This window comes from Leucopleurus acutus (assembly GCF_964270905.1).
Source record: "Leucopleurus acutus genome assembly, chromosome: 19".
Taxonomy (NCBI): domain Eukaryota; kingdom Metazoa; phylum Chordata; class Mammalia; order Artiodactyla; family Delphinidae; genus Leucopleurus; species Leucopleurus acutus.
In genome coordinates this window covers 14,946,184-14,960,770 of record NC_139161.1, presented here as the reverse complement: position 1 = coordinate 14,960,770, position 14,587 = coordinate 14,946,184, and the positions used below count along the sequence as shown (strand labels likewise).

The following is a 14,587-nucleotide window of genomic DNA, read 5'->3' as shown; positions in this document are numbered from 1 at the left end:
AAAGCCACATTTGTCATCTCCCAGTTTAGTGGATTGCTAGGCTTTCCAGAAAAGGTACATGTATAATCATTTAGGTAAGAAGCATATACACATACACATGTGTACTCCATATATGACCCACCATCTCCTGAGAAGAGTCACGTTGTAGCATTAGTCGCAGGTTTTCACAACGTCTAAAAAAAATCGCTGAGAGCAGTTTACTCTCTGTGTTCTCATAATTGTCTTAGTGAAGATTTTAATATTCCTGGTGCTGTGATTTTCAAACTCTTTGTCTAGAACCAACTATAACCTTCCTTTAAGCTACTTCCCCCATTCCCTCTTCAAATTATAATCCCAGTTTTTCGCAGTAGTTTCAAAACTTTTAAGGACTCCAAGCATCAGCCTCCCTGTCCCAACATCCACACGGCTGGAGTGGAGGACCCAGAGAAGGGCACGTAATTCATCTGTTTGTGCTTGTATGCATTCATTTGTTTATTCAGTGCTTACTGAGGCATTGTACTAGGTACTAGGGATACACAAGCCAAAAATATACAGCCCCTAATCTCAAGGAATTTATTGTCTAGATATCAGTTGTGGGGCAAAGGACAGAAGTCAAGGAAGAAATTTGTTTTCCTGATTTTCCTAGCCCACAGCTTGCTATTTCATCTGCCACCTACAATCCCTACAATCTCTTCAGACCACTTTTGCTGCTCCCAGATTGAGAAATACAGAGATCTTAAATAGTCCTCTGGCTTGGACTTCTCCCAAGAGATACTGTTGAAGATAAAACAGTTCTGTTCTCTTCAGAGAGAAAAATGGCATTAAGGGCAACTTCAAGAGCCTAGCAAATTCTTCCCAGTATATAAGTACACAGCTAGAGAAGCCTTTTCATCAGATGGACAGAAGTAAAACCCACAGTGACAAGTCCTTTATTTGAATCATAATTGTCTTATTAATAAATCACTCTACCAAAAATGACCTTACTTAATGGGAGCAGAATGAGACTCTTTTAACAGGCAAGGTGTCTCATTCCCATTTCAAGTGGACCAAAAAGTATCTGCTACTTCTACAAACTGTAAGATGAGTATCCTTCAATTAGACGGGAAAGTAACTTACATATTAAGCATCACTGCTTTAAACGCTTGAACATTTGTCATCACCCTCTGCCTAGGATCAGATGCAATGAAGATGATGTCTGTCTTTATGCCCTGCACCATAAAATAAATACCACATGAAACAGATAAATGATATGAAGTTTCATTTGATCCCCTGTGACTTTATCCACTACAGGGAGATCTACATTTTTTTTTTTTAATATCCCCATGGCTTAATTTATTTTATAACCAGACGTTTGTACCTCTTGATCCCTTCACCTACTTCATCCTCCCCACAACCCCCTCCTCTCTGGGAACCACCAGCCTGTCATAGAGACCTACACTTAAACCATACACTCCTGTCACTGACACAGTTTTATCTTATGTTGCTGCAGACAACATGGTTGCCTGAGATAAGACTGGCTCCGTGTGTGATTCAGGCCATAAATACTTGGGTGTATAGCATGTGGTGATGACATGACTGCAAGCTGAAGAATGTGGACTCGGACCATGGTTTTCCTGATGCTGCAGTTTTCAGGGTCCTCTAAATGCAGTGTGCTCCCTGTTGATAGACTTAAGCTTCTCTCAGACTGCCAGAATTCTCACTTCCTATCAGCTGAGGGTCATGAAAAGGCAAAGACAGACTCAATGCTTAGACTCAGCGCCACTTAGAACTGCCAATCAGCAATGACATATAGTCCAATTCATATTTCTTTCCAATTAGTTTTAAATTTCCCTTATTTTATCTTTGTTCATGAAAAATTACATATGATGTCATTAATCACCTTAAAAATATGAGGTTGAGTGTCTGTAATTCTGGATATTTGGTATATTTACAGAGTTGTGTAATTATTACCACTATTAGTACATTTCCATCACCTTAAAAATAAACCTTGTGTCCATTTGAAGTCACTCCCCATGAGCTTCCCCCAACCCCTGGCAACCACTAATCTACTGTTTGTAAGTTTGACTCTTCTGGACATCTAGTATAAATGGAATCATACAATCCCTGGTTGTCTATGTCTGGCTTCTTTCACTTAGCATGATGACTTTAGGGTTCATCCATGTTGTAGCATGTATCAGTACTTGATTCCTTCTTATTGCCAAATAATACTCCTTTTTGTTTATCCATTTGCTAGTTGCACATTTCAGTTTTTTCCACTTTTTGGCTGTTGTGAATAACGCTGCTATGAACATAGCATACAGGGTTTTTTTTTCCTCTTTTTATTTTTTAAAAATAAAATTAGACATATTAAAGTGAATAACGCATTGGCATTTAGTACACTTACAATGTTAGTGTTCAGGTTTTTGTGTGGACATGTCTTCAGTTCTCCCAAAGGAGTGAGAGGTCTGAGTCCCTCATCGGGCTCCCCAGCCTGGGTGTCCTGCACCGGGAAGATGAGTCCCCAGAGCATTTGGCTTTGAAGGCCAGTGGCGATTACTTTTGGGAGTCCCAAAGAGCTGCAGGAATAGAGTGGCTAAATGGACTGAAAAAAAAAAAAAGGCCTGTATATATGCTGCCTACAAGAGACTCACTTCAGTTCAGAGATACGCAGACTGAAAGTAAGGGGATAGAAAAAGGTATTCCATGCAAATGGAAACAAAAAGAAAGTTGGACTGGCATTACTTATACAAAATAGACTTTAAAACAAGGACTAGCAAAGAAGGGTAAAGGGATCAATGATAATGATAAAGGGATCAATGATACATAATGATAAAGGAGTAAAGGGATCAATCCAACAAGAAGATGTAACAATTGTAAATGTGGATGCATAGTAGCACATAAATACATAAAGCAAATTTTAACAAACATAAAGGGAGAAATTGACAGTAATACAATAATAGTAGGGGACTTAATACCCCACTCGTATCAATGGACAGATCATCCAGACAGAAAATCAACAAAGAAACACTAGGCTTAAATGACAATTATGGAATTAATAGATATGTACAGAACGTTTCATCCAAAAACAGCAGAACACACACTTTCTTCAAGTGCACATGGAGCATTCTCTAGAATAGAGCACATGCTATTCCACGAACAGTTCTCAATAAATTTAAGAAGATTGAATTATATCAAGCATCTTTTTTGACCACAGTGGTATGAGAGTACAAATCAACTATAAGGAAAAAACTACAAAAAACACAAACAAGGGGCCTTCCCTGGTGGCACAGTGGTTGAGAGTCCACCTGCCAATGCAGGGGACACGGGTTCGTGCCCCGGTCCGGGAGGATCCCACATGCCATGGAGTGACTGGGCCTGTGAGCCATGGCCGCTGGGCCTGTATGTCTGGAGCCTGTGCTCTGCAACGGGAGAGGCCACAACAGTGAGAGGCCCACATACCGCAAAAAAAAAAAAAACACAAACACGTGAACTCCAAACAACACACTACTAAACAACCAGTGAGTCACTGAGGAAATCAAAAAATATCTAGAGATAAATGAAAATGGAAACACAATGATCCAGAGTCTATGGGATGCAGCAAAAGCAAGTCTAAGAAAGAAGTTTATAGTGATAGAAGCCTACCTCGGGAAACAGGAAAAATCTCAAACAATCTAACCTTACACGTAAAGGAACTGGGAAAAAAAAAAAAACCCAAAGTTAGTAGAAGAAAAGAAATCTTAAAGATCAGAGCAGAAATAAATGAATAGACAAAATAGAAAAAATCAATGAAATCAAGAGCTGCTTCTTTGAAAAAACAAACAAAATTGATAAATGTTTAGCCAGACTCATGAAGAAAAAGAGAGGACCCAAATAAATAAAATCAAAAATAAAAGAGAAGTTATAACAAATAACCACAGAAATACAAAGGAGCATAAGAGATTACTACAAACAATTGTACACCAATAAAACGGACAACCTGAAGAAACAGATAAGTTCCTAGGAACTTACAATCTCCCAAGACTAAATAAGGAAGAAATAGAAAATATGAACAAATTGATTACCAGTAATGAAATTGAAAATTGAATCAATAATTTAAAAAAAAAACTCCCAACAAACAAAAGTCCAGGACCAGACAGCTTCACAGGTGAATTCTACCAAACATTTAAAGAGTTAATGCCTGTCCTTCTCAAGCTGTTCCAAAAACTTGAAGAGGAAGGAGCACTTCCAAATTCATTCTGTGTGGCCAGCATCACCCTGATACCAAAACCAGACAAAGACACCGCAGAGAAAGAAACTGACAAGCCCAGATCACTGATAAACACAGATACAAAAGTTCTCAACGAAATATTAGTAACCCGAATTCAATAATACATAATATAAAAAGGATCATACACCATGATCAAGTGGGATTTATCCTAGGGATGCAAGGATGGTTCAGTATCTGCAAATCAATCAACATCTTACACCACATTAACAAAATGAAGGATAAAAATCATATGATTATCTCAGTAGATGCAGAAAAAGCTTTTGCCAAAATTCAACATCGATTTATAATAAAAAGTCTCAACAGAGTATACAGAGGGAACATACTTCAACATAATAAAAGTCGTATATGGCAAATCCATAGCCAACATCATCCTCAGTGATGAAAAGCTGAAAGCATTTCCTCTAAGATCAGGAACAAGACGAGGATACCCACTCTCACCACTTTTATTCAACATAGATTGGAAGTCCTAGCCACAAGAATCAGAGAAGGAAAAGAAATAAAAGGCATCCAAATTGGAAAGGAAGATGTAAAATTGTCACTGTTTGCAGGTGACATGATATTATATATAGAAAATCCTAAAGATGCTACCAAAAACCGTTGGAACTAATCAGTTAATTCAGTAAAGTTGCAGGACACAAAATTAATAAACAGTTACCTGTTGTGTTTCTATACACTGATAACAAACTATTGGAAAGAGAACTTAAGAAAACAATCCCATTTACAATTGCATCAAAAAAAAAAAATACCTAGGAATATATCTAACTAAAGCAGTAAAACACTTCTATCCAGAAAACTATAAGACACTGATGAAAGAAATCGAAAACTACACAAACAAATGGAAAGATATACCATACTCATGGATTGGAAGAATTAATATTGTTAAAATGACCATACTACCCAAGGCAATCTACAGATTCAGTGCAATCTCTGTCAAAACATGAAAGGCATTTTTCACAGAATTAGAACAAATAATTCTAAAATTTGTGTGGAAATGCAAAAGACCCTGAATAACAAAAGCAATCTTGAGAAAGAAGAACAAAGCTGGAGGTATCATGCTCCCTGGTTTCAAACTATACTGCAAAGCTACAGTAATCAAAACAGTATGGTACTGGCACAAAAACAGACACATAGATCAATGGAACAGAACAGAGAACCCAAAAATGAACCCGCACTTATATAGTCAATTAATCCATGACAAAAGAGGCAAGAATATACAATGGGGAAAAGACAGCCTCTTCAATAAATGGTATTGGGAAAACTGGACAGTTACACACAAAAGAATCAAACTGGACTACTTTCTCACAAAGCAAACAGAGCAGATTAAGTTTTTAAAAAAAATACCTCCTCAGATCTACTTTGTGGTTCCCAAACTTCATTGTTAATATCTTGCGGCCCTCAGGATTTCCTGCTTTAACTCACTTGACCCAGATATTGGCAGAATAGTAAGAAGATTGCTGGGAATTCCCTGGCGGTCCAGTGGTTAGGACTCCACACTTCCACTGCAGGGGCCCCAGGTTCAATCCCTGGTCAGGGAGCAAAGATCCTGCAAGCCACGCTGCACAGCCTTAAGAAAGAAGAAGAAGAAGATTGCCAGAGAATCTTGCCATCACAGCAGGAGATTTTAAAAGACAATTTATTCTAACTTCCTTTTGGAGAAGTCCAAGTAAAAGGGCAAGCATTAGTACATACAGTGGGACTTAGGCCAGTCATACTAGAGAAAATTTGTTGCTGATGGCAATCAAACCTATGTTGTTTCCCTGAGGATGAACAGATGTGATTATTTTAGGCTATGTTAGGGTGAGCAATGCTAGCTACTCTAACAAACCTGCAAAATCTCAGTGACTTAACCAAGGCTTATTTTTCACTTTCGTTGCAGTCCAGTACAGATCATTGGGCAGGCTTCTTCCACACAGTAGTTCCAGAATCTCCTAGGGCCTCAGGATCCTCCATTGGATCATCTGGCCTGCAATCAAGAGGAATAATAGAAAGTGTGGAGAAACACACAGGGAATGTGGGGCCAAGGCTGGACATGACATATTACTTCTGCCCACATTTTATTAGCCAGGAGTCAGTCCCATGGCCCGCATAACTGTAAAGGAGGCTGAGAGATACAGTTTTCACAAATGCCCAGGACGGAAATGAGATGGAGATCAGTGATCACACTGCATTATCTCTGTTACCGTGTATACTTTACTAACTTGAATTTAAGAGATTGATTCAAGAAGGCTAGTAGAAAAGATCTGGGGGGAGAGGGGATTATATCCAGATATAGCAGAAAAGAGAGGTATTAAGTAGATTTGTTTCCGCAGACTGCCAAGGTGGAGACAGTTTAAGTTAGCCTGTTCCTGCAGGACTAGTCTTCGTCTGCATCAGTGGATTGGCTTTGTTATGCCTGGGTATTGTTTGAGCAAGACTCTCTTCTCATTTGTTAGTACCACAAACCTAGAGGCTCCTAACTTAACTACTGATGGTACTTTTTAGCTGGGCTAATGATTTAATTGTCTCTATATTTCTTTTTCAGGGTTTGAGTAAAAAAGTTGGAGTATCATCCTCCATCCTCCAAGGTCTCTGGATCTCCTATAGCACAGAGGGTCTTTCCATGGCATTGGCATCTTTACGAAATCTCTATACTCCAAATATAAAGGTAAGTGATAAATTACAGTCAGATTAAAAAATTAACTATGAAAACCTAAAACTAGGAGGACATTTAAGTAGCTATTTAATCGATCTTTGACTTGCCTTAGACTGTCTCCTATTAACCTTTTACTGATAATTTGATATATTTTACATTTTGTTCTGTGAGTTGAAGACCAAGCCTGTTGACCTTGTACCTTGTATAAGATGATCTGATTTGTAGAATAAGTCCTGCTGCTTCTAGGGAGTAAGTCATTCTTGGACCACCTTTGTTTTGATAGGGTTTTTTCTGACTGACAGCTCACTTAGTGGAGACTCTGACAGCACTACAGTATGGGTGGTGTTGACTTTAGTTACTGAGCAGTTTATATAAAGGAGATATTTCACATCCCTTTCCAAAGGCAAGGGATTGAAAAAGGAACAAATGAAGATTTTAAAATAAAGCCGTTACTAAATGCTTCTGGGCACTTATTGTGGGGTCCCAGAGGACTTAATACAAGATGACTAATAGGATATAACTGATATTTATGTGAGTATTATTTCTGTGTATTCACTTATTTCTAGGTCAGCCGACTGCTGATTTTGGGAGGTGCCAACATTAATTACCGGACAGAGGTTTTAAATAATGCTCCAATTCTATGCGTCCAGTGTCATCTTGGTTACACAGAAATGGTGGCCCTACTGTTGGAGTTTGGGGCCAACGTGGATGCCTCCTCGGAAAGCGGCCTGACTCCTCTGGGCTATGCTGCAGCCGCAGGCTTCCTAAGCATTGTCGTGCTGCTGTGCAAGAAACGGGCCAAGGTAGTGGCTGTCCGGCTCTGCTGCCTTTTCTTCTTCCCTTTTCTTTCTTCCTGCTATAGACTCTTCCTTAACTCCTGCGTGACCTCCTGAGTGTAGGTAGAATACATCTGATCCTATTAGGGAGCAGATCAAAGGGAGAACTAGCTCTGATTACATCCTACTGTTGCCCACCTGCCATGGCCAGTTCCATGCTGAATTTGCACACAGTTCTAAAACTTTTGAGAGGCACTTAGGAAACTGCATTTATCAGCAGCCACAAAAAGTCCCTAACAGCCAAGAAATTCTCTCCTGAGCTCAGAGTGAGGAAAGAGAAGTGGGGGAGCAAGGAGATGGCCCTGTGAAGTCTGAACTGAATGGTGCCTCTAGACTCTAAGCCTTTCATGTTAGAGTCTTGAAGATACCCCTGAAGAGGTATGGGGAGAAGATGATTCTCTCTGACCAGAGGAACTCAGAAGTGTTTCTGTTAGTGTATTTTAATTCTCTCAAAACATTTCTCAGAAATATATTTGCTTTATAGTATCTCAAAGGCCACTGATAGAACTCAATTTGAAAATATTGGTGAAAAGAAAAATGCTGGTCTCAAAAATGTAGGCCTCTGGGGAACATTGTAGCCCAATAGTATTTTGTTTCCATCCTGAAAACAAACTGAGGAATTTGGTGGTTTTGCAGTGAAATATAAGTAATATGTATGCCCTCGTTCTGAGGCGTCCAGTGTCCTTACCAGGGAAGAACTGTGTCTCCTGAGACTCCTTTGGGAGCTGGGACCTGGGAACCTCAGTGAAATCTCAGAGCTGTAGATGTTAACTGTGACACAGGAATGGTCCTAGTCACTTGAATGAACACCTCTAGAAACAGAGTGAAAATTGGGCCTTATTATTACTGCTGTGAATTCATATTCTAATCTCAGCTGGGTCTTTCCTGTTGCTCAGGTATCATTTTATTCATCTCTTGTTTTCCCCAGAGCAGATAAATAAATAATTTGTGATCTTTTCAAGACCCTATCAAACCTTTTTTGCCCTCCTACGACTACCAAGATTGATTTTAATCTCACTGTGCCTCGGTCTCAAAACTCTATTAATCCTTACATACACTCACCTTTACTTCTGCCTCAGAGAAGGAAGTGTTTACCTTCCTTTCCAGAATGCTTGCCTCCACTATATATATATATATATATATATATATATTTTTTTTTTTTTTTTCCGGCAATGCTGCACAGCTTGTGGGATCTTAGTTCCCGACCAGGGATGGAACCCATGCCCCCTGCAGTGGGAGTGCGGAGTCCTAACCACTGGACTGCCAGGGAATTCCCCACCTATATTTTTTAATCTCAGTATGTTGCTCTTTCTCTCACATCATTTCATTCTTTTTCTAAATTCACACTACCTTTCTTCTCAGTTTCTACAGCCTATGATTGTCTTCTCTAACCCAAAAGAGAAACTCCCCTCTCTCTCCTAACCAGAAGCCACCATCCCATCTCTTCCCACCCATGTCCACCAAGCCTGTCCTAAGAGTCATCTCTACTTGCTACCACTGCTTCCTTACTACTCCTTAACCATTTGTGGTCTGGCTTCCGTGACAGAAAGAGGAGGCAAGTCATTAAAATCATAAACTTCGGCTTCAAGCACGACCTGGTCAAAGCCTGCATTCACACTCGCTTTCTCTGAGGGCTTGGACGAGTCATTTGACCTCTCTCAGCCTCACTTGTTTAACCTAGAAACAGGATTAAGAGGGGCATTGTGACAATTAAAAGTGATCGAGCCTTTTTAAAAAGAGATGAAGTCTCTTTTAGTCTCATGCAGTGCCTAATAAATAATATCCTTGAAAAACCCCAACCTCTTGGCATTCAACTGAAGCTGCTCTCAAAAGTCACTAACAACTGTCAGTCGCCAAATAAAGTAACTATTTCTCATTTCTCACCCCTCTAAACCACTTATGTATTTAGCCAGTTATTTTGTTGCATAACTGAATTGAATGTTCTTCAATTATAGTTGGTCTGGTATTTTCTCTTCATTAGATTGAGTTTGTATGTTTTTGGCAAGCACACCACAGACATGATGCTCTGCCCTTATTCATGCAGCGCTGCAGGAGGTGCGTGATGTTGAGATCTCATTACAGGGGATGTTAACCTCTATCACTTGGATAAGGTGGTATCTTCCAGGTTTCTCAACCTGAAGTCACTGTTTCTCCCATTTGGAATTAAGAAATATCTTTTAGGGAGATGCTTTCAGACTAGGCAGATACCTTGTATCTTTTTTTTGTCCACTAATTTTTTTGTCCACTAATTTAGGATCCATCCATTGATGGGTCCATTCTTGCTGCAGTAATTATTGCTATGATATTTGCATTATAGCGATTTTCTATTTCCCTCTTCCTTCTACATTTATTAATTGGAATTCTACTGTAAGGAAGAGCTGTCCCTTCTCCTCAATGTGTTCATTTACTTATAGCACTATGGGTTCCTGGATATTTATTTTATTCTGTGATCTATAACTCATTGCCGGTATTTTCTTTTTTTGCTCAAATTGCCCCAGATTTGGCCACTGGGAGCTTCTTCACGTTGGTTCCTGTGTCCTTTCAAGCCCCCCCCCCCATTATTTCATGAGTGCTTCTGTACTTTCTGGCACCACAAGATGTTCCAAACTCATCTTTTGCTATTACTGTCCCAGCCCTGGAATCAACCATTTCCCCAAGAAGCCAAGGGTTCTTTTAATTCATGCCTTTAGTTTTTAAAAAATACAGTTCTGAACATGAAAATTCTCAGTGACTCTCCATTACTTATGAAAATTCAGACCACTAGCCTGGCATTCAAAATATCCATGCTCTTGTCCCGAAAGACCCTCTCAACATTGTAGTTTGAACTCCCCCTTAATGTATTTTACCCTTCAAAAACTAGAATTAATCATTTCCTATCCCAGCCAGTTGAGATAGCCCTTTTCTTAGTCCATTTGGGCTGCTGTAATAAAATACCATAGACTGAGTATCTTATAAACATTTCCTTCTTACAGTTCTGGATGTTAAGTCCCCACAGCATGGCGCCAGCAGATTCGGTGTCTGGTGAGAGCTTCCTGGTTTACGGACAGTGCCTTCTCGCTGTGCCGTCACACGGTGGAAGGGGGCAAGCAAGCTCTCTGGGGCCTCTGTATAAGGATACTAATCCCATTCATGAGGGCTCTGCCCTCATGACGCAGTCACTTTCCAAAGGCACCACCTCCTAATTACCTCAGGGGTTAGAATTCCAACGAATAATGGTGGGAGAACACAAACATTCAGACCATTGCACCTTTCCCTCTGAATCTGTTCCTGCTTCTGGCTGGAAATTCTCTGAAATTTTATTGCACTTTTGCTTTCCGTCTGACATTTATTATATTACACCTTTGTTGGACACGTTTTTGTTGTATTGGTCGCATTGCCCCTATCTTGTTCAAAACTTTGAGAGCAGAATCTATATTTTACTCTCCTATTTACCTTTTTATCCTATTGTGTACCTTGTACACGGTAGGCATTCAGTAAACATTTGTTATATGGATGGCCGGGTGAAACTAAAGCTGGAGAGAACCAGATACAGAACTTAGGCTTCAAGTGCTCTAACTACCACTGGAAAATAACCTGCCCACCTGCCAGAAAAGGCTGTTCATCTATTGAGACTTGTAGCTGGGGACCTTCTGGTACATTGACCTTAGTCAGCCTTCTCTTTCAGCCTAAACTTGTAACCAGCACTGCAACTGTAAAAACTGCTGGTGGAACATAGTCTAGCATTAAGTTCGAAGTACCTCCAGCCATTTTGGCCGGATGGTTGCGATTCCGCCCTCCCACTGGGAGAGAGCAGTGGCCTTTGCTACAGCATAGTGGTCAAATGTGTGAGTCATGATATGAGGTGTTTTGCCTCTTTGGAAGACCAAAAAATTTGAGCTTCAAAATTTTTTTCTTCCCTTTCATGATTTCAAAGAGTTTTTTGTGCCAACGCAGCTTACAAGTCTTTCAAATTTGGGTCTAAAAAGAACTATTTGAAGACAAGGGAGAGTGTACCTCAGGAAAACAAAGCTGGAGCTGGGAGTTTTGGTGTTTTGTTTTTGGGTTTTGTTTTGGTTTTTTTTTGGTTTCTTTTGATGTGAAAACAAAAGCCTGACGTTATGCAAAGAGGTTCTCCCCAGAGGGGCATCTACCAGAGTTGTAGCTCAGTGAAGATCTAGCCTGAGTAGGAGAGTATCTTCTAAATTTTCTCAGGGATTGGTCCAAGGAATAGGAGAGGATGAATCTTAGTAGTCCCGACCTGTGCAGTGGGCTGATGTGACTAGATTGGGAATACAGCCACAGTCTTTTTCACATAGGTTTCTCTGTCCCCTCCCGTAGGTGGATCACTTGGATAAGAATGGACAGTGTGCCTTGGTCCACGCTGCACTCCGAGGTCATCTGGAGGTTGTCAAGTTTTTGATTCAGTGTGACTGGACAATGGCGGGCCAGCAGCAAGGGGTGTTTAAGAAGAGCCACGCCATCCAGCAGGCCCTCATCGCTGCAGCCAGCATGGGTTATACTGAGGTAAGAAAGCGGATAAGGTTTGGGGGGTTTTTTCAAGCTATGTATTGAAGGACCTAGGAAACCAGGAGAAAGAGGTTGCATTATTATAAAATTGCCAGCCTAGGGCTTCCCTGGTGGTGCAGTGGTTAGGAATCCACCTGCCAATGCAGGGGACACGGGTTCAAGCCCTGGTCCGGGAAGATTCCACATGCCACGGAGCAACTAAGCCCGTGTGCCACAGCTACTGAGCCTGCGCTCTAGAGCCTGCGAGCCACAACTACTGAGCCCGCATGCTGCAACTACTGAAGCCCACGCGCCTGGAGCCTGTGCTCCGCAACAAGAGAAGCCACCACAATGAGAAGCCTGCTCGCTGCAACTAGAGAAAGCCCGTGCACAGCAACAAAGACCCAACGCAGCCAAAAATAAATTAAAAAAAAATTTGTTAGCCTAATTAATGTGAATTAGGTTTTTGGTCATTGATCTGAGGAGTAGGGAGATTCCAGGGTACCTAGAATTATGTTGGAAAGGACCTCGGGAATTATCTAATCTGATTCCTCCCCATCTTTCCACCCCTATTTAACAGACAATGACACTAGGCTCAGGTGGATTATTTTTTGACCTGTGTTCACATGGGTAGACAGAGTGGAATGGAAAGGGCACAACAGTTGGAATCTCAGAAGGACCAGGTTTGAGGCCCAGCTTTCCTACTCATTAGCTCTGGACCTTGGGCAATATACCTAATCTCTTAGAACCTTAGTTTCCCACCAGTAAAGCGAGGCTAATAAATTCTTTTTTACAAGGTTGATATGAGATGTAAACTGTTAATCACTGTGCAAATGGTATTTTTGCTAATTTATTTATTAATGAAAGTAATAATACAGTGGCAAAATATGTGGAATTGGTAGTGTTCTAGGAAAGGTGTAACAGCCAGCTCTGGGGAGGGGAGTGGAGTGGAACAGAAGTGTGTGTGTGTGTGTGTGTGTGTATGTGTGTGTGTGTGTGTGTGTGTGTACATACAGACTTAAATTTATGATAAATTTTACTGATATTTTTAAAAATGTTGCACACAGCTTACAAATAATAATGAATTGTGTAATACTCTTAATTGAATGCTTTTGTTGATTTTTGCTAAACGTATATCCGTACCCAACCTGTGGTTACAACTCAACCATGATTTGATAAATGAAGTTGCACCCCTATTTGCTCTTTTCCCAATAATTTTGTCATTAAATCTGATGTGCGATCTACTGTTAAATTACTTCTCATCCTCATACAAATTATATTCATTAAACTGGAACCCCTTTTAGCTTTAGCAGTAAATCAAATCCTCATTTACAAAGTTTGCCAATTTCCAGGGTATAAGTCCCCCCACCATGGCTGATTTCAAGCTGCCAATGTGACATCACCGAACACAAAGTTTCAAAGAGATGCACAGGAGCACACCATTATATAAAATTTCCACCATACAGATACAGTAAATATAAATAACCTGAAGAGCATAGATAATAGTAAAATGTAATTAAATAATTAAGAAGTTATAACATTTGATATTTTAACCTTTTTGAATTTAATTTCTTTAATCGTTATTTAATTTTTAATAAACATCTTTGTTTACTGACTGGCTTGCAAAATTCCGAAAATTTAACAGTCCGCTTTCACGGGCCAGTACACGTTGGCTCGCCCCTGCTTGAGATGCTTCAGTGACACAGCTACCCCATCAGCTGACCTGACGTATCACCAAGGGAATATTAAGTAAAATTGGAATTTTTATTATCTACAGAAGGTTTTTTAGCTCTCTCTACAGTGCAATTCCTGGAAACAGAGCTGTCACTTTCCTTTGTTGTTAGCAGCCATTCTCCTTTTATTATCCCCAAACAGTCCTTGTAATTCCAAGAGGAAAAAAGAAGATAATAGCTCCGCTCTGAAAAACTACAGACCCTCAGTTTTCTCCATATTTATTTTCTGGGTTTTGTTTATTGATTTTTTTCCTGTTTATTTCTTGGTAGCATTTTTATTAGGAGGACGAGGGTTTGCTTTTTTAACTCAAATGTGATAAATATGTGATTTTTAAAAGTCACATGCTATGTAAGTTAATTGTGTTCAAGGGAAACATGTAAACTGTACCTGGTAGAACAAATGCTCATCATGGCAGCTTTGGGTTTTTAGACGAGGACAGTCAGTTCTGATGCCTTTTGTGTGCAAGAGAGAGCGTGACCCTTGGGTATCCGGGTATCTTCCAAACCTCACAGGCTAGTATCAGTAGTACAGTTTTCCAACTGACCTTTGAGCTGACACAGCTTCTTGTTTCAGATTGTCTCCTACCTACTTGATCTTCCAGAAAAAGATGAGGAAGAGGTGGAACGAGCACAGATCAACAGCTTTGACAGTCTCTGGGGAGAGACAGGTACCTCC

The 14,587-nt window shown here is 40.1% G+C and overlaps 1 protein-coding gene across 1 annotated transcript in view; it reads left to right on the top strand.

Moving 5' to 3' along the window:
* The window catches only part of TANC2 (tetratricopeptide repeat, ankyrin repeat and coiled-coil containing 2), a gene marked incomplete at its 3' end in the record, with an annotated part of 353,474 nt that overhangs the window by 316,683 nt on the left and 22,204 nt on the right, over window positions 1–14,587 (top strand). Inside the window, exons 16-19 of the mRNA XM_082861750.1 lie at window positions 6,747–6,869; window positions 7,424–7,660; window positions 12,011–12,196; window positions 14,486–14,579. Coding sequence (XP_082717876.1) covers window positions 6,747–6,869; window positions 7,424–7,660; window positions 12,011–12,196; window positions 14,486–14,579 — 640 coding nt within the window. The remainder of the gene's footprint in view (window positions 1–6,746; window positions 6,870–7,423; window positions 7,661–12,010; window positions 12,197–14,485; window positions 14,580–14,587) is intronic.